The sequence below is a fragment of the Neoarius graeffei genome, chromosome 5 (genome assembly GCF_027579695.1).
Source record: "Neoarius graeffei isolate fNeoGra1 chromosome 5, fNeoGra1.pri, whole genome shotgun sequence".
NCBI lineage: Eukaryota > Metazoa > Chordata > Actinopteri > Siluriformes > Ariidae > Neoarius > Neoarius graeffei.
The window spans coordinates 53,775,963-53,802,034 of record NC_083573.1 but is presented as its reverse complement, the minus strand read 5'-3'; the positions used below and the strand labels follow the sequence as shown (position 1 = coordinate 53,802,034).

Below are 26,072 nucleotides of genomic sequence, written 5' to 3'. Positions count from 1 at the left end.
TTGTTAAAAAGCCATACTGTCTCCTTTGGTTTGATCTCTTGGTTTTGCAGCCTTCATGTTCTATTCAGAAGGTCCTACATATGAGTATGTTAGGTTCAACTGCTTTGTTGTCAGAGTGAAATGAAAAATAGCAGACGCAAGATTCTTTCTCACTTGTTCTTTCACACACATACTAAATAGCATTGTTCTATATCAGGTAAAGTGTACACAGGTTACAGGTTAGATTATATACACATTAACATTAGTTGTATTGGTAAAAATAAACAATTGTGTACCATCCACTACTGAAACTGTCCTCTCTTCCGCCATATTGAAAGGTTGAAGGTCATCTCAAGTTAGGAACTCGGGTATCAAAATTATTTCTGAAGTTCCCACTGAAGTTGAGGAGGCATTCACGTGCAACTTCCAAGTCAGCAGCTTGTATTTACCATCATTTGGATAGTACGTGAAGGCAGCATTTATCCAACTTCTTTCTCGTCCTAGCCTTTTCAACTTCAGCCTTTCTTTGCATGTTTTGTTTAGCAGTACAAGCTATTGTAAGTATAACGTTGGGTGTAACTGAAAATGTTGGATGCCCTTTCTCTTCCACTGTTATGTGACAACTTCACTAACTTTAGCAGTATGTCTACCTAGCCTTGTGGAAGACTCTGGTTTCATTCGAAATGAATGAAGTGATTAGACTGGCATTTTACAGCCTTGTGACTGCCACAGGTGACTTTTTTTTTTCTTTCTGTTGTTGGAGCATTTGAGTTATTAATTGCTGTCGGGATGTAAAAAGAATTTCAAGAAATATAACAAAAATGTTTCTGAAGAAAATCACCTTTTTTTTTTTTTAATTTTATCCTGACGCCCTGTAAGCTGCCAGCCTCTTACAAGGCTTTCTGTGTCTATCAAGAGCACACTTCATCTACGGCTGGCTTGCTAGGCTTGTTGCAGCTTCCCAGACAAACTACCATTCACACCCATCTGCAATTTTGAGTAGCAGGTTAACCTAACTGCATGTCGTTGGACTGTGGGGGAAATCGGAGCACACATACCCGTTTTCCACCAAATCAGTTCCAGGGCTGGTTCACAACTCGTTCAACTTGCGAGCCAGCTGAGAACCAGTTTGCTTTTCCATAGCTCGCGGTGCTAAGGGAAGCCACGTCATTACGTCACTGTATACGTCAGTTACGTCGCTGTATATGTCAGTTACGTCGCTGTACAGTATACGTCAGTTACGTCGCTACGTTTGCATAAACCTTGGCGTGAATATCGAAGCAAAAACAACACGGAAGAAGCAGCAACAGCAGCAACAACAACAATAATAATAATGGATGACTTCGCGTTTGTACAGCTGCTGCTTCTCGTCGCTTAAAAATGGCGATCTTTCGCGGTCTTGTTATTGTTGTTGGTCTTAACAACTCCACACACACCCCGCTGACGTAAGCGGTTCTTTCCTCTGGCCCAGCAGAGAGTTGGTGCTAGCCTGGAACCGGTTTTTCTGGCCCCAGAGCCAGTTCTTTGTCAGTGGAAACAGAAAACCCGGTTCCAAACTAAGCACTGGCCCCGAACCAGCCCTGGAACTGCTTTGGTGGAAAAGGGGCAACAGAGGAAACCCACGCAGATTTGGGGAGAACATGCAAACTCCACACAAAAAGGCCCCAGTCAACTGCTGGGCTCAAACCCAGAACCTTGTTGTTGTGAGGCAACAGTAGTAACCACTACACCACTGTGCCACTGTCGCCGGCTTTACTGACTCATAATATCCGGTGGTTATAATAAAGGCTTTGATGCAATGATGGCTGTGTGATTTTGGCTTTTTGAGTACATTTGAGGAAGAGAAATGGAAACCTGGCAACAAGTATGCATGATTTCAGAGCAGAAGAAAGAAATGAGACATCCTCCAGTGACTGCAGTAAAGGCTTGGTAGGTAATGGTCTGACAGCAGAATTCTTTTCAAAATGCCTTTCACATCAAGAAAAAAAGCTTTGTTAGAATGCACACGCAAAAGCTGATGATGAACAGGAAGTCTGTGTATGTGCACTTTTTTTTTTTGTCTGTGTGTTACTGCTAAAGGCTACATTCATCGCTTTCACTGAGCTCTGTAACATACAGTACTAGTGCACTACTGATCAAATTTTCCAACCTTATGGATTTTCAAAAACGTGATGATCTAGTAACTCCAAGAGTATGTTTTTAGTATTCAACAGCACAGTACTGTACATATCGTACATAATCACAAGTAAAGATATAGCATTTTCAAATCAAACAAGTCAAAGTAATCTAAGAAATAAAATACTAGCAAATAAAATAGCAATAGTAAATATTACCTGAAAACTATGGCTATCTTTATACCCACCTTTACTCATAGCCTGTTTTTAAAGCTGTGTTAAAGGATTTATATTAAACCCCTTATTTATTTATTTATTTATTTATTTATTTGCTGTTCAACCAGAGTAACATCTAACAGGTTTTCCCAGAGTACTGCACATATACCGTATTTTCTGGACTATAGAGCGCACCTGTATATAAGCCGCATCCGCTCTATTTTAAAAATAAAAATAAAAAAAAGATATACAAGCCGCACCGGGCTATAAGCCGCAGATATCTATGTTGAAAAATTAGATATTTACTGCATGTACAGAACGATTTTGTACTGTAAATGTACATGTATGTACCTGAACAGATTCTTTCTGAACAGTGCCTTTTAACACGGCAGCAACTTTGCTGATTAAAACGGAACAGAACCAAGAGAAAATAACCGGTATTTATTTACCTTCATTTCTCCTGTGTTTGAAACCACAAGTCACTTTAATCATCTTCGCTGGATTTGAAAATAATTACCAGTTAGTAATTTGTCGTGCGTGTTCTATCTGCTAAAGATCTGCTAATTCTTCTTTGCATTGATTTTTCGTCTTATTTTTGATTCTACTTCCGGTTAGAGCGCCCCTAGCAGTGGAAGAAAAATCCACAGAATAGCCGCACCTTTGTATAAGCCGCATGGTTCAAAACCTAGGAAAAAAGTAGCGGCTTATAGTCCAGAAAATACGGTATACATCCATCCATCCATTATCTGTAGCTGCTTATCCTGTGCAGGGTCGTGGGCAAGCTGGAGCCTATCCCAGCTGACTACGGGCGAAAGGCGGGGTACACCCTGGACAAGTCGCCAGGTCATCGCAGAGCTAACACATAGAGACAAACAACCATTCACACTCACATTCACACCTACGGTCAATTTAGAGTCACCAGTTAACCTAACCTGCATGTCTTTGGACTGTGGGGGAAACCGAAGCACCCGGAGAAAACCCACGCGGACACGGGGAGAACATGCAAACTCCACACAGAAAGGCCCTCGCTGGCCATGGGGCTCAAACCCAGAACCTTCTTGCTGTGAGGCAACAGTGCTAACCACTACACCACCATGCCATCCCCACATACAACCCCGATTCCAAAAAAGTTGGGACAAAGTACAAATTGTAAATAAAAACGGAATGCAATGATATGGAAGTTTCAAAATTCCATATTTTATTCAGAATAGAACATAGATCTCATCTCATCTCATTATCTCTAGCCGCTTTATCCTTCTACAGGGTCGCAGGCAAGCTGGAGCCTATCCCAGCTGACTACGGGCGAAAGGCGGGGTACACCCTGGACAAGTCGCCAGGTCATCACAGGGCTGACACATAGACACAGACAACCATTCACACTCACATTCACACCTACGGTCAATTTAGAGTCACCAGTTAACCTAACCTGCATGTCTTTGGACTGTGGGGGAAACCGGAGCACCCGGAGGAAACCCACGCGGACACGGGGAGAACATGCAAACTCCACACAGAAAGACCCTCGCCAGCCCCGGGGCTCGAACCCGGACCTTCTTGCTGTGAGGCGACAGCGCTAACCACTACACCACCGTGCCGCCCTAGAACATAGATGACATATCAAATGTTTAAACTGAGAAAATGTATCATTTAAAGAGAAAAATTAGGTGATTTTAAATTTCATGACAACAACACATCTCAAAAAAGTTGGGACAAGGCCATGTTTACCACTGTGAGACATCCCCTTTTCTCTTTACAACAGTCTGTAAACGTCTGGGGACTGAGGAGACAAGTTGCTCAAGTTTAGGGATAGGAATGTTAACCCATTCTTGTCTAATGTAGGATTCTAGTTGCTCAACTGTCTTAGGTCTTTTTTGTCGTATCTTCCGTTTTATGATGCGCCAAATGTTTTCTATGGGTGAAAGATCTGGACTGCAGGCTGGCCAGTTCAGTACCCGGACCCTTCTTCTACGCAGCCATGAAGCTGTTTCATTGTCATGTTGGAAAATGCAAGGTCTTCCCTGAAAGAGACGTCGTCTGGATGGGAGCATATGTTGCTCTAGAACCTGGATATACCTTTCAGCATTGATGGTGTCTTTCCAGATGTGTAAGCTGCCCATGCCACACGCACTAATGCAACCCCATACCATCAGAGATGCAGGCTTCTGAACTGAGCGCCGATAACAACTTGGGTCATCCTTCTCCTCTTTAGTCCGAATGACACGGTGTTCCTGATTTCCATAAAGAACTTCAAATTTTGATTCGTCTGACCACAGAACAGTTTTCCACTTTGCCACAGTCCATTTTAAATGAGCCTTGGCTCAGAGAAGATGTCTGCACTTCTGGATCATGTTTAGATACGGCTTCTTCTTTGAACTATAGTTTTAGCTGGCAACGGCGGATGGCACGGTGAATTGTGTTCACAGATAATGTTCTCTGGAAATATTCCTGAGGCCATTTTGTGATTTCCAATACAGAAGCATGCCTGTATGTGATGCAGTGCCGTCAAAGGGCCCGAAGATCACGGGCACCCAGTATGGTTTTCCGGCCTTGACCCTTACGCACAGAGATTCTTCCAGATTCTCTGAATCTTTTGATGATATTATGCACTGTAGATGATGATATGTTCAAACTCTTTGCAATTTTACACTGTCCAACTCCTTTCTGATATTGCTCCACTATTTGTCGGCGCAGAATTAGGGGGATTGGTGATCCTCTTCCCATCTTTACTTCTGAGAGCCGCTGCCACTCCAAGATGCTCTTTTTATACCCAGTCATGTTAATGACCTATTGCCAATTGACCTAATGAGTTGCAATTTGGTCCTCCAGCTGTTCCTTTTTTGTACCTTTAACTTTTCCAGCCTCTTATTGCCCCTGTCCCAACTTTTTTGAGATGTGTTGCTGTCATGAAATTTCAAATGAGCCAATATTTGGCATGAAATTTCAAAATGTCTCACTTTCGACATTTGATATGTTGTCTATGTTCTATTGTGAATACAATGTCAGTTTTTGAGATTTGTAAATTATTGCATTCCGTTTTTATTTACAATTTGTACTTTGTCCCAACCTTTTTGGAATCGGGGTTGTATATACTCTACTTTATAATGTACAGTGGTGCTTGAAAGTTTGTGAACCCTTTAGAATTTTCTATATTTCTGCATAAATATGACCTAAAACATCATCCGATTTTCACACAAGTCCTAAAAGTAGATAAAGCGAACCCAGTTAAACAAATGAGACAAAAACATTATACTTGATCATTTATTTATTGAGGAAAATGGTCCAGTATTACATATCTGTGAGTGCCAAAAGTATGTGAACCTCTAGGATTAGTAGTTAATTTGAAAGTGAAATTAGTCAGGTGTTTTCAATCAATGGAATGACAATCAGGTGTGAGTGGGCACCCTGTTTTATTTAAAGAACAGGGATCTATCAAAGTCTGATCTACACAACACATGTTTGTGGAAGTGTATCATGGCACGAACAAAGGAGATTTCTGAGGACCTCAGAAAAAGCGTTGTTGGTGCTCATCAGGCTGGAAAAGGTTACAAAACCATCTCTAAAGTGTTTGGACTCCACCAATCCACAGTCAGACAGATTGTGTACGAATGGAGGGAATTCAAAACCATTGTTACCCTCCCCAGGAGTGGTCGACCAGCAAAGATCACTCCAAGAGCAAGGCGTGTAATAGTCAGCGAGGTTACAAAGGACCCCAGGGTAACTTCTAAGCAACTGAAGGCCTCTCTCACATTGGCTAAAGTTACTGTTCATGAGTCCACCATCAGGAGAACACTGAACAACAATGGTGTGCATGGCAGGATTGCAAGGAGAAAGCCACTGCTCTCCGAAAAGAACATTGCTGCTCATCTGCACTTTGCTAAAGATCACATGGACAAGCCAGAAGGCTATTGGGAAAATGTTTTTTGGACGGATGAGACCAAAATATAACTTTTTGGTTTAAATGAGAAGCGTTATGTTTGGAGAAAGGAAAACACTGCATTCCAGCATAAGAACCTTATCCCATCTGTGAAACATGGTGGTGGTAGTATCATGGTTTGGGCCTGTTTTGCTGTATCTGGGTCAGGACAGCTTGCCATCATTGATGGAACAATGAATTCTGAATTATACCAGCAAATTCTAAAGGAAAATGTCAGGACATCTGTCCATGAACTGAATCTCAAGAGAAGGTGGGTCATGCAGCAAGACAACAACCCTAAGCACACAAGTCGTTCTACCAAAGAATGGTTAAAGAAGAATAAAGTTAATGTTTTGGAATGGCCAAGTCAAAGTCCTGACCTTAATCCAATCGAAATGTTGTGGAAGGATCTGAAGTGAGCATTTCGTGTGAGGAAACCCACCAGCATCCCAGAGTTGAAGCTGTTCTGTACGGAGGAATGGGCTCAAATTCCTCCAAGCCGGTGTGCAGGACTGACCAACAGTTACCGGAAACGTTTAGTTGCAGTTATTGCTGCACAAGGGGGTCACACCAGATACTGAAAGCAAAAGTTCACATACTTTTGCCACTCACAGATACGTAATATTGGATCATTTTCTTCAATAAATAAATGACCAAGTATAATATTTTTGTCTCATTTGTTTAACTGGGTTCTCTTTATCTACTTTTAGGATTTGTGTGAAAATTTGATGATGCTTTAGGCCATATTTATGCAGAAATATTGAAAATTCTAAAGGGTTCACACACTTTCAAGCACCACTGTATATTGTTTGTTATACATTCCATAATGCAACAGTCCATCATGTTCATTCTTTTTTCCCCTCTTTTCTGTGCAGGAGTGTACATGTTTGGCCTCTTCACTACCGACATCTTTGTGAACGCAGGTCAGGTGGTGACAGGGAACCTGGCCCCACACTTCCTGACTGTATGCAAACCCAACTACACGGCACTGGGTTGCCAGCAGGCCCTACGCTACATCAGCCACCAGGAGGCCTGCACCGGCAATGGGGAGGACATCCTGCGTGCCCGCAAAACCTTTCCCTCCAAAGAGGCAGCGCTCAGCGTTTATGCCGCGCTCTATCTGGCTGTGAGTAACTCATTAACTTCCACGGATGATTCCATCTCTTTCTCTTCCTCTACTGATCAGGTGCATCTTGGACAAAGTAATTAGTTTTGATCAGAATGTCTGAAAGCACGATATTCTTAATAACTGTTCTTCATGCTTCTAGGTTATGTGACGTGTTGGCATACACACAGAGTTGTGTTTATTCATGCTTCAGGCAGTGCCCAGTTTGGTAGAAGGCTGCTATTATTTTGTTCGAGCTGTATCGCTGCTGTGTATTGTCATGGACAAAGGCGTTAAAGTGTATCTCTCTGTGTCAGTACAATCTTCATGCAGGGCTCTAATGTATCTTGAAGCAGTGGAGATGACACCACACCAAGCCGCTTTTGAAATGTAGATGTAGAGTTGTGAGAGATGGGTTTGCATTCTGTTCATCAGTGTGAGAAATATTGCAGTGGAAGGCAGTATACAGTACGCCATGATGGCAACTGTGATGTTTTTCCCTTACATGTCAGAGAGAGGTGAGATCTCTGTGTTTGCTATCTCTCCCTGTGCATTCTGTCAGTTTGATGTATTGCTAATGGAAAAAGAAAATGGAAGTAGATTTTAGTCTATACATTTCCAAATTCCATGCTTCAAGTAGAACAAGGTCTAAATATCTTTAGATCACATTTCAACCTATGGCTTACTGAAGCCTGAAATATGTCGGTGTAAATTATTTTTCATACAAAGTGTTTTTTGTAAGTCAAGCACCTTCCATATTCAGTTCTACTGGCGGAGCTGTGGCCTTGTCATACTTCATCTGTTTCCATCTCTCCCACTTCTCCTGTGGTTTAGAAATACAACCACCCTCATAGCTCCAATTCATTTCTCAATTTACCCTCCAACTCTCCGTAATGAAAAGCTATGATTAGAGACACCCTGCACTCATGAATGAAACGCGAAGGAGACAGAGGATTCAAAATTGTTAGTTAATGAGCATCTGTCTCATTGAGGTCCCATCTCATTTCTCACGTAGCTCCAGGTGTGTGTTTGTGTGGGCCACGTCTTCAGTGCCACAGGGAGAGGGCTTTTCATTCTTGGCTTGTACATGAAACCAGAGCTGGAGGATGAGGGCTGATGGCTTGCCTTCAGAAGAATTTTAATATCGCTGATTAGTGTGGGAGGGAAAAGAGGGAAATAAGTTTGAGTATTTCAAGGTTTAAGATGGCAAAGCTTTATTTGGCCTATTTGCATGGACCATTTCATGTTACCATGTAAGCATATTGGGTTGGTTTCTGATGAAAGTCTACTGTTTAATAGGGTTGCAAAGGGGTGGAAAGTTTCTGGGAATTTTGAAGGGCCCGGGAATATTGTGAATTTTCGGGAATTTCCAACTTTGGCATTTATTAAGCTTTAAACATTTTAAAACATTTCATCACCCAGAAAAACAAATTAAAACCCATGTTAAGCTTTTCTTTCAATTATGTACTGTTTTGTGCTAATTAAGAATAGGACATATTGCTAAAGGCCAATTAATAAAAGGCTTTTAGTTTTTCAATATTAGTATTATATTCAGATTTTTCAGTGAAAAATTATTCTCAATCTCAATTATCTAGTCCAAGGGACACTTAATAGAAATCCAGTCAAAATTGTTAAAGGTCAAATGCGCATTCCCAAGTTCCCTACCACAAAAGTGTAGAAGGTCTTGTATCCGTTGGTCTACTACACATATTTTGAATACATTTTTTTGTGTGTGTGTGTGTGTGTGTGTTGGGGACCTCTTGAATCTGCATTTGAATAGATTTCTATTAAGTGTCCCTCAGACAAGATATCTAGTAATTTTGAATTGAATAGATTATTTTTCTAGAGTGTACCCTTTGGTAAGAATTAACTGGAAATCTAACTCATTGCATAACAAGTAGTGATTTCTAAAAATCTTGCAAAAAAATCAATTTTGACCATTTTTATTACAAAATTTTTACAAAACTTGAAGACTTGTCTACAGATTTTATCGCAAAGGTATCACATCATAAAATAACAAGGAATATTAAAAAAATGTAAAATGTAAAATTTCTAATGACTAGTCAGTGTTCGAAATACCCGTCTGCAGTCTGCATTTTGCAGAATGATTTTCAAGATTGCAAAAGAAAAATTAAACTACCTGCAATTTTGCAGAATGAAAAAATCAGGCTCGGGATTCAATGGTTCTCAATTTAGCAAATTCGCGGCGCTGTAAATAAACTGAAACCTGCGCCGCGCAAACCTGACGCCGTTTTCCAGGTCAAAGTTGAGCAATATTTACGTAATGGGAGGAGCCGACAACAACCTCGGCAGTGTGCGGCAGTTTCCGCTGTCACGGTCTGATTGTGCGCTGGTATAAATTTACCATGCCCATGCGCAGACCGATTTTTTTTTTCCCCCGGTCAACTTCCGGGAAGTCTTAATTTACCATTTCTTGCTGCGATTTTGTACCGAGCATTTCAACACATTTGTGGACTAATAGAACGTGAATTATGACTACAATTGTGAGATTTGATTATCAAGCTGTTGAATATGGATGAGGAAACAAAGTTGATCATTCCTGGCTGCTGGCTGGTCCTGATCAGCCTACTTAGTGCATAAACTGGAACTAATTCATTCATCAAGATAAAGTGAAAATAATTTATTTGTGGATCAAGTATGATCTTAAATCTCCTATCATATTGGGCTGGTAAATTCTGACTAGGCCCAATGACAGCAGTCTAATTATACCAAGTTGGTAAATTTGAGAGAATAACTAAATTATTATAATCATGAGTAGTCTTACTTAAACAAATCAATATTCATCAAGATAAAGTGTAAATAATTCAAGTATGAACATGAACATAAATCTCATATTAGGCTGGTAAATTCTGGCTAGGCCCAATTATACCAAGTTGGTAAATTTATACTGTGGTAAATTCAGACCGTGGCTGCTACAGTATAAATTTACCTGGTAAATTCAGACTGGTGGTAAATTCAGACCGTGACACCAGTTTTGCCAAGATACGACAAAATCGTCTTTGTTTTCTTGGCGTTTTTGTCGGACTCTTGCCCTGAAGAAACAATCCTCTTCTTGGGAGCCATGTTTGTTGTGCTGCATTGAATTCTGGGAGATGCATGGTGGTGTCACGGTCTAACCGTGACACCGGCAGCCAGCGTGACTCCAACAACAACAGCGACAGATCGCGCGTCCGCGAGGGGGACAACAAAAAGCGAAAGCGAAGACTCTGACTAGTTCTTATCTTGCATACATATATATTGGTAAATTGTATAGGTTTGTCTATATTGTATTGTTGAATCATGCAAAATTATACTGATATTATATCCCTTTTGAAGACAGCAACAGTATTTTACCTTTATTCATAGATACTTTTGAATATTTTGTTTTCTCATTCCAAGCTACACTAATACATGTTTTGTGTACATGTTCTATTGTTTTTACTAGTGCTGTCTTGCCTGTGGTGCAGACTAGCCCAAAGTAAAACAGTTGCCCTGGAAGACAAAGCTCATAGGTTCAGTTCTGCCATGATTAGTTTGTACCCAGTTCTCTGCTGTTAGTTTAGAGCAGTGAAGCCCCTGCAGTCGTTCAGTTCAGTTCATGACCTTGCACTTTAGAAGCCAGGCAAACACCATGAACCCAAACGTCTTTCCATTTGCCAGTTGGGTTTTATTCCTTAATGGCATCAATTCTTTGCATCATCGTAAGATGTAACAGAGTGTAGAATTGAAACCTTGCTTTCAATTTAAAACTACAGGTTGCAGATGCAAACACTGTGAATGAAGTCCATTTTGGGTAACAATCTATTGTTCAAGCTAGAAACTTAATCTTGACAAAATGTAACATGACGTGTAACATGAAAATGAATGTTTTGTTTCTTGAAGAACAGTTGTGTTCTATTTTTTATTGTGGTGATACCTTTATTAGTATGTTGTGTGGAAGGATAATGTGTGGGTGTGTTAACTAGTACATTTATGAATTAGTTGGTATACTTCAAGTTGTAGTAGCCCGTAGTGTCAGGGCGAGGGGGATGAAAGACCTGTGGAGGGGAGGTATCATGGAATGATAACTTTGCTGCAGAGAAGGATCTGTGAACACTGTGAAGAGTGAGAGAATAAAGAATTACAGTAATGCTATGAGTTGTAAAGCTAGATATGATGTAAATATAGGCATTATTAGGTTGAGAAGGGTGTAGTATGGAGGCTTGTGTATTTGCAGAAAATATTTCCAAATTGCAGAACAAAATTTTGACATTCTGCAATATTGCAGAACACTGGAAAAAAGTATTTCGACCACTGCTAGTAGTCTTGAAATAAGTTTTGCTGCTTGTAAAATCTATTAGTGCCACTTTTTTCTTTGAATCTGGAGCAAGGCTGTTTAATGTCATTGTTTTAATACCATTGTAGACCCTAATCATTACTTCTCATCTTGTCTTCTTCTGCTTTATCCGGGACCGGGTCGCGGAGGCAGCAGTCTAAGCATGGAAGCCCAAACTTCCCTCTCCCCAGACACCTCGGTCAGCTCCTCGGGAAGAACACCGAGGCGTTCCCAGGCCAGCCAAGAGACATAGTCCCTCCAGCGTGTCCTGGGTCTTCCCCGGGGCCTCCCCCCGGGGGGACATGCCTGGAACACCTCCCCAGGGAGGCATCCAGGAGGCATCCGAAAAAGATGCCCGAGCCACTTCAGCTGGTTCCTCTCGATGTGGAGGAGCAGCGGCTCTACTCCAAGCTCCTCCCGAGTGACTGTGCTTCTCACCCTATCTCTAAGGGAGCGCCCAGCCACCCTGCGAAGGAAACTCATTTCGGCCACTTGTATCTGCGATCTTGTTCTTTCGGTCTTTACCCAAAGCTCATGACCATAGGTGAGAGTTGGAACATAGATCGACCGGTAAATTGAGAGCTTCGCCTTTTGGCTCAGCTCCTTCTTCACCACGACGGACCGGTAAAGCGACCGCATCACTGCGGAGGCTGCACCGATCCGCCTGTCGATCTCATGCTCCATCCTTCCCTCACTCGTGAACATGATCCTGAGATACTTAAACTCTTCCACTTGAGGCAGGACTTCTCCACCAACCTGGAGAGGGCAAGCCACCCTTTTCCGGTCGAGAACCATGGCCTCGGACTTGGAGGTGCTGATTCTCATCCCAGCCGCTTCACACTCGACTGCAAACCACCCCAGTGCATGCTGGAGGTCCTGGTTTGAAGAAGCCAACAGGACAACATCATCCGCAAAAAGCAAAGATGAAATCCTGTGGTTCCCAAACAGGATTCCTTCTGGCCCCTGGCTGCGCCTAGAAATTCTGTCCATAAAAATTATGAACAGAACCGGTGACAAAGGGCAGCCCTGCCGGAGTCCAACATGTACTGGGAACAGGTCTGACTTACTGCCGGTAATGCGAACCAGACTCCTGCTCCGTTCGTACAGGGACCGGACAGCCCTTAGCAAAGAGCCCCGAACCCCATACTCCCGAAGCACCCCCCCACAGAATACCACAGGGGACACGGTCGAATGCCTTCTCCAGATCCACAAAGCACATGTGGACTGGTTGGGCAAACTCCCATGAACCCTCGAGCACCCTATGAAGGGTATAGAGCTGGTCCAGTGTTCCGCGACCAGGACGAAAACCGCATTGTTCCTCCTGGATCCAAGGTTCAACTATTGGTCGAATTCTCCTCTCCAGTACCCTAGAGTAAACTTTCCCCGGGAGGCTGAGAAGTGTGATTCCCCTATAATTGGAGCACACTCTCCGGTCCCCTTTCTTGAAAAGAGGGACCACCACCCCAGTCTGCCACTCCAGAGGCACTGCCCCCGACCGCCACGCGATGTTGCAGAGGCGTGTCAACCAAGACAGCCCCACAACATCCAGAGACTTGAGATACTCAGGGCGGATCTCATCCACCCCCGGTGCCTTGCCACCAAAGAGCTTGCAAACCACCTCAGTGACTTCAGCTTGGGTAATGGACGAGTCCACCTCTGAGTCATCAGTCTCAGTCTCCTCAATGGAAGACATGACGGTGGGATTGAGGAGATCCTCAAAGTATTCCTTCCACCGCCCGACAATGTCCCCAGTCAAGGTCAACAGCTCCCCACCTGCACTGTAAACAGTGTTGGCAGAGTACTGCTTCCCCCTCCTGAGGCGCCGGACGGTTTGCCAGAATTTCTTCGAGGCCGACCGATAGTCCTTCTCCATGGCCTCCCCGAACTCCTCCCAGTTCCGAGTTTTTGCCTCCGCAACTGCCCGAGCTGCCGCACGCCTGGCCTGCCGATACCCGTCAGCTGCCTCAGGGGTCCCGGAGGTCAACATGGCCCGATAGGACTCCTTCTTCAGCTTGATGGCATCCCTTACTTCCAGTGTCCACCACCGGGTTCGGGGATTGCCGCCACGACAGGCACCAGAGACCTTGCGGCCACAGCTCCAAACAGCTGCGTCCACAATGGAGGTAGAGAACATGGTCCACTCATTACTTCTAATCCGATAATTTGCAAGCAAATTACTTAACATGATATGGTTTACAAACCAGTTACAAAATGAAAAAGGAATTCAAGTTGTTGAAATACAACCCCGATTCCAAAAAAGTTGGGAAAAAGTACAAATTGTAAATAAAAACGGAATGCAATAATTTACAAATCTCAAAAACTGATATTGTATTCACAATAGAACATAGACAACATATCAAATGTCGAAAGTGAGACATTTTGAAATTTCATGCCAAATATTGGCTCATTTGAAATTTCATGACAGCAACACATCTCAAAAAAGTTGGGACAGGGGCAATAAGAGGCTGGAAAAGTTAAAGGTACAAAAAAGGAACAGCTGGAGGACCAAATTGCAACTCATTAGGTCAATTGGCAATACGGTAGGTCATTAACATGACTGGGTATAAAAAGAGCATCTTGGAGTGGCAGCGGCTCTCAGAAGTAAAGATGGGAAGAGGATCACCAATCCCCCTAATTCTGCGCCGACAAATAGTGGAGCAATATCAGAAAGGAGTTGGACAGTGTAAAATTACAAAGAGTTTGAACATATCATCATCTACAGTGCATCATATCATCAAAAGATTCAGAGAATCTGGAAGAATCTCTGTGCGTAAGGGTCAAGGCCGGAAAACCATACTGGGTGCCCGTGATCTTCGGGCCCGTAGACGGCACTGCATCACATACAGGCATGCTTCTGTATTGGAAATCACAAAATGGGCTCAGGAATATTTCCAGAGAACATTATCTGTGAACACAATTCACCATGCCATCCGCCGTTGCCAGCTAAAACTCTATAGTTCAAAGAAGCAGCTGCATCTAAACATGATCCAGAAGCGCAGACGTCTTCTCTGGGCCAAGGCTCATTTAAAATGGACTGTGGCAAAGTGGAAAACTGTTCTGTGGTCAGACGAATCAAAATTTGAAGTTCTTTATGGAAATCAGGGACGCCATGTCATTTGGACTAAAGAGGAGAAAGACGACCTCAGTTGTTATCAGCGCTCAGTTCAGAAGCCTGCATCTCTGATGGTATGGGGTTGCATTAGTGCGTGTGGCATGGGCAGCTTACACATCTGGAAAGACACCATCAATGCTGAAAGGTATATCCAGGTTCTAGAGCAACATATGCTCCAATCCAGACGACGTCTCTTTCAGGGAAGACCTTGCATTTTCCAACATGACAATGCCAAACCACATACTGCATCAATTACAGCATCATGGCTGCGTAGAAGAAGGGTCCGGGTACTGAACTGGCCAGCCTGCAGTCCAGATCTTTCACCCATAGAAAACATTTGGCGCATCATAAAACGGAAGATACAACAAAAAAGACCTAAGACAGTTGAGCAACTAGAATCCTACATTAGACAAGAATGGGTTAACATTCCTATCCCTAAACTTGAGCAACTTGTCTCCTCAGTCCCCAGACGTTTACAGACTGTTGTAAAGAGAAAAGGGGATGTCTCACAGTGGTAAACATGGCCTTGTCCCAACTTTTTTGAGATGTGTTGTCATGAAATTTAAAATCACCTAATTTTTCTCTTTAAATGATACATTTTCTCAGTTTAAGCATTTGATATGTCATCTGTGTTCTATTCTGAATAAAATATGGAATTTTGAAACTTCCACATCATTGCATTCCGTTTTTATTTACAATTTGTACTTTGTCCCAACTTTTTTGGAATCGGGGTTGTATAATTAGTAAACAAAAAAGTTACAGGAAGCGGTCTTCAAAATCACAAGTAGAGTTAAAGTTGCTTTTGAAGATAAGTTCTCACAAAGTCTAAGGCTATTGTTTAATTCATTATACAGTACATGTACCAGGGAAAACCCATATTGTTTTTGTAAAACATTTGGTGGTTATTAATTTTCTCAGTTGTTTAATTAGTTACATGCTTGTTTTAGCTTGTATGTTCTTCTGAACAGAAAATATCCTAATCTGAATAAAAGGACCTTATTCTTTTGTATCAATTTTTAAGTAAAGTTGGTTTTGAGAATTACCGAAAGTTCCCATAAATTCCCGTTAATTCCCAAAATTTCCATGGAAATTTTCCACTCTGAAAATTCCCGGGAATTTTGCAACGCTACTGTTTAATTTGTCTGACTGAATCGGTCATTTATGAAGCAGATATTTGGATCAATTACAAGTGCATCCTGTTGTGTAGGAGGATTCTCCTGCATGCTCTATCAACATTGTCACCACAAATTAGGCATAAAACATGCATGACTTATATATACAGTCAGTTTCAATCCTGTTTCTACTCGCCCAGCAGCACTGGAAATATAATGCGGAATGTGAGGTCAGAATTTTAGGGTGTTGGGTGAAAAAAAAACATTTAAAAAAAAAAAAGACAAATATCTACAAGAGTCCAGAAAAAAAATCATAATAAAATCCAAAACCATTAAATTGTCAATTATGTGGGAGCAAATATTATTATTATTATTATTATTATTATTATTATTATTATTTGTTTTTTGTTTTTTTACAAGTCCAGTTAAAAATTCTTAAAGCGGGGTTAAATGAAATTAAAAATATATATTTTATGTCATTATGTGACATAATGCTGACGACAACTGTTGGCAGGCTGCCTCGGTAGTGGGGAGGGTTATGTGTGGACGATGGAGAGCTGGGGTGCTATAACTTGGACATCTTAAATATTAAAGCCTCCCATTTGGCAAAAAGCACAGGCCTTGACCTGATGGTTTGAATGCTACACAGTCAGAAGGATATATCTATTTCAGGAAAACCAGAAAGCTGTGTACATTTAATGTGTTGGACCTTTGAGTACCAAACATGTTTGTGGGTTAAAGTTTGAAGTGCAATAAAAGATGTTTACAAAGGGGGAAAAAAAAGTGTGTGTATATCCCTCTGAGAGAACAACTCGCACAAAGGTTATACCTAATTTTGTGATTTAAAATTAGATATAACCTTTGTATAAGCAAGGTCTTTTAGACCTTTAAGTCATTTTTGTAGGTCACAATCATTTCTTATTTTATCTAGAAACAGAGACACAAGAAACAAAAGTCAGACCGATTCTCTTTCAAAACACCACCACACACAAATATCCACATATACAGAGTCCCTCCTATTGTTAACATTTAGTAAAATGAACAGGAACAACTGGATAAAATAAGGATTACATACGAGCATTTAATTTTTCGCGGAGGCAATATCACCTTTAATTAAAAAAATAAATCTTTATTTTTAATTAATTAATTAATCATACTTAATTTTAAAAAATTGTAGCTTCGCTTAAAACACATGAGCGAAAAATTGACACCTTAAAGAATATTTTGAAGAATTAATCGTTCTTGGTCCCCAGGGCCTCTTATGGTACAGTGTCTCGGAGCTTCTTCTGAATAAAGGGTCTGAATAGTTACCTTAATGAGAGATTTCAGTTTAATTTTTAATAATATATTTGCAATGCAATAACTGTTTTTGTATTGTCATTGTGGATTCTTGTGTGTAGATGGATGAAAGAAGTAAATATAATTCAATTTAAATTAAATCTATAACACAAAGTGTAAAAAGTGAAAGGGTCTGAATACAAGCATGATTGCAAACATGTAATATCCCTTTGACATCCATTACCACAATGTAAACCAAACAACTTTTAATATGAAAGATAAATACTGAAGGCGGCACGGTGGTGTAGTGGTTAGCATTGGTTCATGTCTTTGGACTGTGGGTTCCCCCACAGTCCAAAGATGTGCAGGTTAGGTTAATTGGTGGTGTGAATGTGAATGGTTGTTTGTCTCTATGTGTCAGCCCTGCGATAACCTGGCGACTTGTCCAGGGTGTACCCCGCATCTCGCCCATAGTCAGCTGGGATAGGCTCCAGCTTGCCTGCGACCCTGTAGAACAGGATAAGTGGCTACAGATAATAGATGGATGGCTAAATACTGAATAGTTGTTGACCTGTAATGGATATAATAATAATAATAATCTCATCTCATTATCTCTAGCCACTTCATCCTGTTCTACAGGGTCGCAGGCAAGCTGGAGCCTATCCCAGCTGACTACAGGCGAAAGGCGGGGTACACCCTGGACAAGTCGCCAGGTCATCACAGGGCTGACACATAGACACAGACAACCATTCACACTCACATTCACACCTACGGTCAATTTAGAGTCACCAGTTAACCTAACCTGCATGTCTTTGGACTGTGGGGGAAACCGGAGCATCCGGAAGAAACCCACGCAGACACGGGGAGAACATGCAAACTCCACACAGAAAGGCCCTCGCCGGCCGTGGGGCTCGAACCCGGACCTTCTTGCTGTGAGGCGACAGTGCTAACCACTACACCACCGTGCCACCACATAATAATAATAATAATAATAATAATAAAGATAGGCCTAAGGCTATTAGTTATAGCTTGCCCTCAGTATATGGACAAATGACCAGTGCCTACCTAAGCTGAGAAATGTATAATAATAATAATAATAATAATAATAATAGATATTCTAAAAATATATTTAAGCACAACTAAGGCCATAGTAAGAACTTTCACATGCCTGGAACAGTAGAAAATTTGACAGGAATTGGACACATGAGCCTATAAAGATCACATGTGGAATTTTACAGAAAGAGGATTTTTAAGGTTGTTTTTATCCCCCACTGGCCCTTGATTAACAAGCTTGTACTTTCACAATTTCATGAAGGTGTGCTTGCCTTCTGACATCAACTCCTCTCACAATTTTTGGAAAAATTTCTTTAAGCTTGGCAAAAGGCCTTGTTATATGACGGTAATACACGTATTGCGATTTAATTTCATTTGTGAAAATTTTACCAGAGTTTTGACCCTTGATTAAATAACTTGTACTTTGACAATTTCATGAGGGTGCACGTTCTTCTGAAATCAACTCCTCTCACAATTTGTGGAGGAATTTCACCAAACTTGGCAAAAGGCTTTGTTATATGACAGTTATACGCATATTGAAATTTCGTTTAATTTGGGCAAATTATACCAGAGTTATGCCCTTGATTATTAACAAACTTGTACTTTGGCAATTTCATCAAGGTGTGCTTGCTTTCTGAAATCAACTTCCCTCACAATTTTTGGAGGAATTTCATGTAAATTGGCAAAAAGGTTTTTTTATCCCCCGCTGGCCGAAAGACCCGAAGGGGGATTATGTCGTGGCAATGTCTGTCTGTCCGTCTGTCCGTCCTGGGAAGGGTGCGCACCTTCTGAAATCAATTTCTCTCACAATTTTTGGAGGAATTTCACGAAACTTGACAAGAGGCATTGTTATATGTCGGTAATATGCATATTGCAATTTCGTTCAATTCAGTCACATTTTACCAGAGTTATAGCCCTTGATTAACAAAATTATTATACTTTGACAATTTCATGAGAGTGTGTTTTCCTTCTGAAATCAACTCCTCTCACAATTTTTGAAGAAATTTCATGAAACTTGACAGGATTCTTTGTTATATGTCGGTAATACGCATATTGAAATTTCATTCAAGTCAGTCGCATTTTACCAGAGTTATGGCCTTTGATTACCAAACTTGTACTTTGACAATTTCATGAGGGTGTATTAAGCACTTATAGCATAGCTCTAGTTGCCAGCGGGGGATATTGTGCTCTCAGAGCACTCTTGTTTTATGCGCTGTGCTGCTGACTGGACATTTACATTAATTACATGAATGTGCTAGGGTATAGATGTTTCTCTTAAAGTGACCAGTGAGCGTATAAAGGATATTTTAGTGTTTGAAATTTTGTCTAAATAGAACTATACAGTGTCTATGTTTGAGATGAAAATATCCTTTATTGTATGTTGCTCTTATGGTTGTTGGTTTTTTTTTCTGGGCTCATTTTCTGAGGGGTGCCAATAATTCTGGAGGACACTGTATGGAAAGACTGCTGCATACAATAAAACCAGTGTCTTCTCTTGGTGGTGGGCTGAAATTGTCATAGCAGCGTGACATTTGTGTCACAAACAGTAAAACAAGGGATATGGTGCTGCATTCTGACTGAGACTAGAGACAATTCGCAGTAAACTGGGGCAGGCAGATTAGCATGCATGCCGTACACAATCCACTCTGTGTGTGTGCGTGTAAATGTTTGACAGTGCCTGCTAAACAAATTTCCACATTTATTTGGTTATTGTATGTTTTTGCAGTGTGACATTTTATACTTATGAACAGAACTGTATTATTCGTAACACTTCATAGTTTCTCAGTTATGTTTCATTTGAAATCATAATGAAAGGCAAATAAAATGAGCACAATGTATTCAGTGGTACCAAAAAGAAAACTGAGCCCTTTGGGGGTTTTTTTGGTTTTCATTTCCACCCCCAATGTGCCCTAATTTTTTTAATTTTTTTATTTTGCCCATTTTACACTTCAGTGCATCACTAGCTAAGACTCCTAAGGAATTACACTTTCTGATTCTTCATGAATGAGTGAAGTACGTGCAAAGCTTCAGTACAGCGATTCCTTTACAATGGGAGAATGTATAAAGATCATTTATTGAAGTGCCATTTTTGTGCTGTGCATCAGCTGGCCAGTAGACAGTCCTGCCTCAGGCACTGTGTCTGGCTCGCCTCTCTCCCTCAGTCAGCCCGATTTAGCTCAGATGGTTAGGCAGCAACACACTGCCTTCGCACTTAATTCAGGTCATATATATGTACATGCGTATGCGCGGGCACATACATCGTGAATCTTGCTCTTTTTCATGCACAACAAGCACTCAATGTGTATATTGTGTTGATGTACCGACATACACAACCACTACACTTTAATAATATTCCATATAAACAGTCTGGCATTTACAGGCCTAGCTGGATTACAGATTTTCTAATGCGTGTTGTCAGCAGAGAGAGCAAAACAGTGCTTGTAGGTTTGTAGCTCCCAGTTGTGAAATTATCGGTCATTGGTCTGATTGATACAACATGGTGTTTCCTCTCTGAGGGGCACTAAACCTGAACTAATCCAGGTTAATGCTCTACACAACAATTGATTATCCACTTGAGATGAAGATTTGGGCTGATGGGAACCTGGATCCTTCCTTCTTTCCTCTTGTTTCAGATGTACATCACTTGCTCAGTCAAAGCCAAAGGGACTAGGTTGGCCAAACCCGTCATGTCTCTGGGGCTGATGTGCCTGGCCTTCCTGACTGGGATTAACAGGGTGGCAGAGTACCGCAACCACTGGTCTGATGTAATCGCTGGCTTCATCATCGGAGTGTCTATTGCCACCTTTCTGGTAAGGAGCTATGCTTCATTTGTCTCATGATCTTTGTGTAATGTACTGTCACAGTAAGCTTGATGTTAAATAGAAAATCATTATGAAAGTGTCGGTCATGAAATTACAAATAATGATGTAAAATAAATGATCATCATAAATGCTAACATCAGTAAATGAACCAGGAAACTGAAATCATTCATTAATTCAGGTTATTAGTATGAAATAATACTCCATTTTATTTTCACAGTCACACAGTTTTGTAGTTATTCATTTTAATTTTGTGTTTGTTTAAATATGGCCTATTTAAAAGGTTTATAAACTTATTTCTTAATGTCACTATTCAGATCACTCTTAAGCCAGTATCTCACTGGACTGCGACAGCTTGTGACAAATTGCGAACGTCATTCGTGAGAGAGTTTCAAAAGTGTCTTGAAACATTCGTGGGGCTTCTCAATTTCCTCACGAGTCGCAAAGTGCCGCTCCTTCGTCACTGAAATTTTGAACATGTTCAAAAAATTCGTGCGACAAAATTTCTCTCAAATTAGCTGCAAATGCGTTGCTGGTGTCGCAAAGCCGTTACGAACCCTTCTCAAGTCAGTTTCCGTGAGACAGGAAGTGCGAGTTCAGCCAGTATCTCACTGTGCTGCGACAGCCTGCGACTAGTTGGAGACAACAATTGCGATAAAATATGCGAATATCAATTCAGTGTGATTCCAAGTGAAAATTGTCGCTAATTTGCATATTTTATCGCAATTGTTGTGTCTCCAACTAGTCGCAGGCTGTCGCAGCCCAGTGAGATACTGGCTTTAGTCAGGAGTGGTGGATTGAACCCGTTCACCAGAAAAGAACCGATACACCAGCTGTTTAAAAATAAATTTGCTAAATGGCTTAAAAATAGAATCTGCTGTTACGTCACTGTCTCTGAGTTCTGCGAAACATCTCACCTCAAAATTCATTCAAAGTTAAACAGGAAGTACGAGTTAGAAAAGCACTACCAGACCAATCAATGAACAGGTCCAACACGTTAGTGGTGATTGACAGCCAAGGATATTATTCCATCAATCCATTATCTATACCACTTATTGATCATAGTCACGGGGGAGACTTCAGGTGAGAGGTGGGGTCCAAACTGGCAGGGGATTCAGAGTAATTTACGGCAATTTAGAGTAGCCAGTTGACCTAATCTACATCTTTGGATTGTGTGAGGAAACTGTAGCACCCAGAAGAAACCCACGCAGGCACAAGGAGAACATGTATACTCCATACAGAAAGGCCCCAGTCTGCCACAAAGTTCAAACCCAGAACCTTCTTGCTATGAGGCAACAGTGCTAACCACTGCACCATCATGCAGTCAGGTCATTATTCAAAAATCGAAATGATCTATAAAGGATCAAATTAATTTCAAAGTAAAATGGTGAAGCTGGTAGCATTGCCATGTCACATCTCCTGGATCCCCAGATTGATCCTAAGCTTGGGTTTGAGTGGAGTTTTTCAAATTCTCATTGTGTTTGAATGGGATTCCTCAGGCTTGTTCAGTTTTCTCCCACTGTCCGAAAACATGCATGGAGGTGGATTGACTAAATTGGTAACAAAACTGTTATTTCTTTGGATTGTAGTGTGTGTAGTGGAACTGACCATTAACTAGATCTCATCTCATCTCATTATCTCTAGCCGCTTTATCCTTCTACAGGGTCGCAGGCAAGCTGGAGCCTATCCCAGCTGACCACGGGCGAAAGGCGGGGTACACCCTGGACAAGTCGCCAGGTCATCACAGGGCTGACACATAGACACAGACAACCATTCACACCTACGGTCAATTTAGAGTCACCAGTTAACCTAACCTGCATGTCTTTGGACTGTGGGGGAAACCGGAGCACCCGGAGGAAACCCACGTGAACACGGGGAGAACATGCAAACTCCACACAGAAAGGCCCTCGCCGGCCCCGGGGCTCGAACCCAGGACCTTCTTGCTGTGAGGCGACAGCGCTAACCACTACACCACCGTGCCACCCCATTAACTAGATATAATTAACAAAAGCCTCAGTACCATTTTTTTCTATTTTCATTGCGATAATATGAGCTGTGAATGTCAGCAGATTTCCAGTACTGACTTGATACTACATTTTTATAAGTAACGTGATGTGTTAACATTTCATAGACAGTTTAAAGTGCAGCACACACAGTAAACATCAGGTGAAGGTGCCATTCTGGCTGGCATAGGTCAGGCTGCTTCATCCACTGTTCCTGTGTCCAAGCATCTCTCTCTCACTCTCTCTCTCTCTTTCTCAAACATGCCACAAAGCCAGTTATGTATTTTGGATGCAACATGCACAGGATGTTTTTCTCCACTTCCTGCACATGTTATTGAATAGAAGATATTGTATTGTATACAAGATTCTACATCTTGTAGAACTCTTTGTGAAAGTGGTGTTTTTGCGGGAGATGAATGCAGGAGCAGTCACGACTGTGCTCTCTCTGCTTGTGCCACTTGTGTTCTAAGCAGCAGGGAACTACAGTGGTGCTTGAAAGTTTGTGAACCCTTTAGAATTTTCTATATTTTTGCATAAATATGACCTAAAACAACATCAGATTTCCACGCAAGTCCTAAAAGTAGATAAAGAGAACCCAGTTAAACAAATGAGACACAAATATTATACTTGGTCATTTATTTATTGAGGAAAATGATCCAATATTACATATCTGTGAGTGGCAAAAGTATGTGAACCTCTAGGATTAGCAGTTAATTTGAAGGTGAAATTAGAGTCAGGTGTTTTCAATCAATGGGATGACAATCAGGTGTGAGTGGGCACCCTGTTTTATTTAAAGAACAGGGATCTATCAAATCTCTTGAGATTCAGTTCATGGACAGATGTCCTGACATTTTCCTTTAGAATTCGCTGGTATAATTCAGAATTCATTGTTCCATCAATGATGGCAAGCCGTCCTGGCCCAGATGCAGCAAAACAGGCCCAAACCATGATACTACTACCACCACCATGTTTCACAGATGGGATAAGGTTCTTATGCTGGAATGCAGTGTTTTCCTTTCTCCGAACATAACGCTTCTCATTTAAACCAAAAAGTTGTATTTTGGTCTCATCCGTCCACAAAACATTTTTCCAATAGCCTTCTGGCTTGTCCACGTGATCTTTAGCAAACTGCAGATGAGCAGCAATGTTCTTTTTGGAGAGCAGTGGCTTTCTCCTTGCAACCCTGCCATGCACACCATTGTTGTTCAGTGTTCTCCTGATGATGGACTCATGAACATTAACATTAGCCAATGTGAGAGAGGCCTTCAGTTGCTTAGAAGTTACCCTGGGGTCCTTTGTAACCTCGCCAACTATTACACGCCTTGCTCTTGGAGTGATCTTTGTTGGTTGACCACTCCTGGGGAGGGTAACAATTGTCTTGAATTAACTCCATTTGTACACAATCTGTCTGACTGTGGATTGGTGGAGTTCAAACTCTTTAGAGATGGTTTTGTAACCTTTTCCAGCCTGATGAGCATCAACAACGCTTTTTCTGAGGTCCTCAGAACTCTCCTTTGTTTGTGCCATGATACACTTCCACAAACATGTGTTGTGAAGATCAGACTTTGATAGATCCCTGTTCTTTAAATAAAACAGGGTGCCCACTCACACCTGATTGTCATCCCATTGATTGAAAACACCTGACTCTAATTTCACCTTCAAATTAACTGCTAATCCTAGAGGTTCACATACTTTTGCCACTCACAGATATGTAATATTGGATCATTTTCCTCAATAAATAAATGACCAAGTATAATATTTGTGTCTCATTTGTTTAACTGGGTTCTCTTTATCTACTTTTAGGACTTGTGTGAAAATCTGGTGATGTTTTAGGTCATAATTATGCAGAAATATAGAAAATTATAAAAAAGGGTTCACAAACTTTCAAGCACCACTGTAAGTTGACCCTTGTTGTGAACATTGTATCCTCAAGTTACTATTAATGACCAAGCTGTGTAAGAGCTGGTGACTTTTAAAAGCTGGCGCCTGGTCTGTACAAGCTTATAACATGTACTCTGGTTAAACCTTTAGGTTGTTTAGATCTATCTACGGGCGGCACGGTGGTGTAGTGGTTAGCGCTGTCGCCTCACAGCAAGAAGGTCCGGGTTCGAGCCCCATGGCCGGCGAGGGCCTTTCTGTGTGGAGTTTGCATGTTCTCCCCGTGTCCGCGTGGGTTTCCTCCGGGTGCTCCGGTTTCCCCCACAGTCCAAAGACATGCAGGTTAGGTTAACTGGTGACTCTAAATTGACCGTAGGTGTGAATGTGAGTGTGAATGGTTGTCTGTGTCTATGTGTCAGCCCTGTGATGACCTGGCGACTTGTCCAGGGTGTACCCCGCCTTTCGCCCGTAGTCAGCTGGGATAGGCTCCAGCTTGCCTGCGACCCTGTAGAAGGATAAAGCGGCTAGAGATAATGAGATGAGATGAGATCTATCTACAGTGTATATGGGTAGTAACGAAATTACATGTGGTACAAATGTGGTAACAGTGTAACAAAATTACATTCACAGCAAAATGTGGTAACTTTTTTTTTTTAGCTGCAGTACTCAAGATAATGGTATTAAATAAACATTTCACACCGTATGGGGTATCTTTTGACCCTAAAAAAGCATAGAAAAAACTTGGCTATGTTTAACTCTGAACGCAAAATCTTTTATGAGGAAAGAAAAGTCAGTAACGGAATTACGTCAGAAAAAACTGACCTTTCGTTTCTTAAAATTCAAACCAAGATTTTTCTGAATCGACATGGCTATAATTGGGTTAATGATTTTTAAAATATGGTTTTCAATATATTTTGCCTTGGATTCCATATTTTAGCCACATCACTGAGCTGACAAGTTAAGGCAATCTTAATAATTTTTTTCATAATTTTGGCCTCTGCTGAAGAATTGTCCAAATATAGATATTTGTCACCCTTAATAGACGTTGTTCATGTCGCTAGCCTAGTTAATGTTTTGTGCAGCCTAGGTTAGACTGGATTTTGCATTTAAACTTCACTATAGGGGGGCGGCACGGTGGTGTAGTGGTTAGCGCTGTCGCCTCACAGCAAGAAGGTCCG

The 26,072-nt window shown here is 41.4% G+C and overlaps 1 protein-coding gene across 2 annotated transcripts in view; it reads left to right on the top strand.

The window, feature by feature from the left end:
* plppr5b (phospholipid phosphatase related 5b) overlaps positions 1–26,072 on the top strand; it is a 115,115-nt gene that overhangs the window by 55,883 nt on the left and 33,160 nt on the right. For both annotated transcript variants that reach the window (XM_060922039.1, XM_060922038.1), the window contains exons 3-4: positions 7,095–7,345; positions 20,828–21,004. In XM_060922039.1, coding sequence (XP_060778022.1) covers positions 7,095–7,345; positions 20,828–21,004 — 428 coding nt within the window. The remainder of the gene's footprint in view (positions 1–7,094; positions 7,346–20,827; positions 21,005–26,072) is intronic.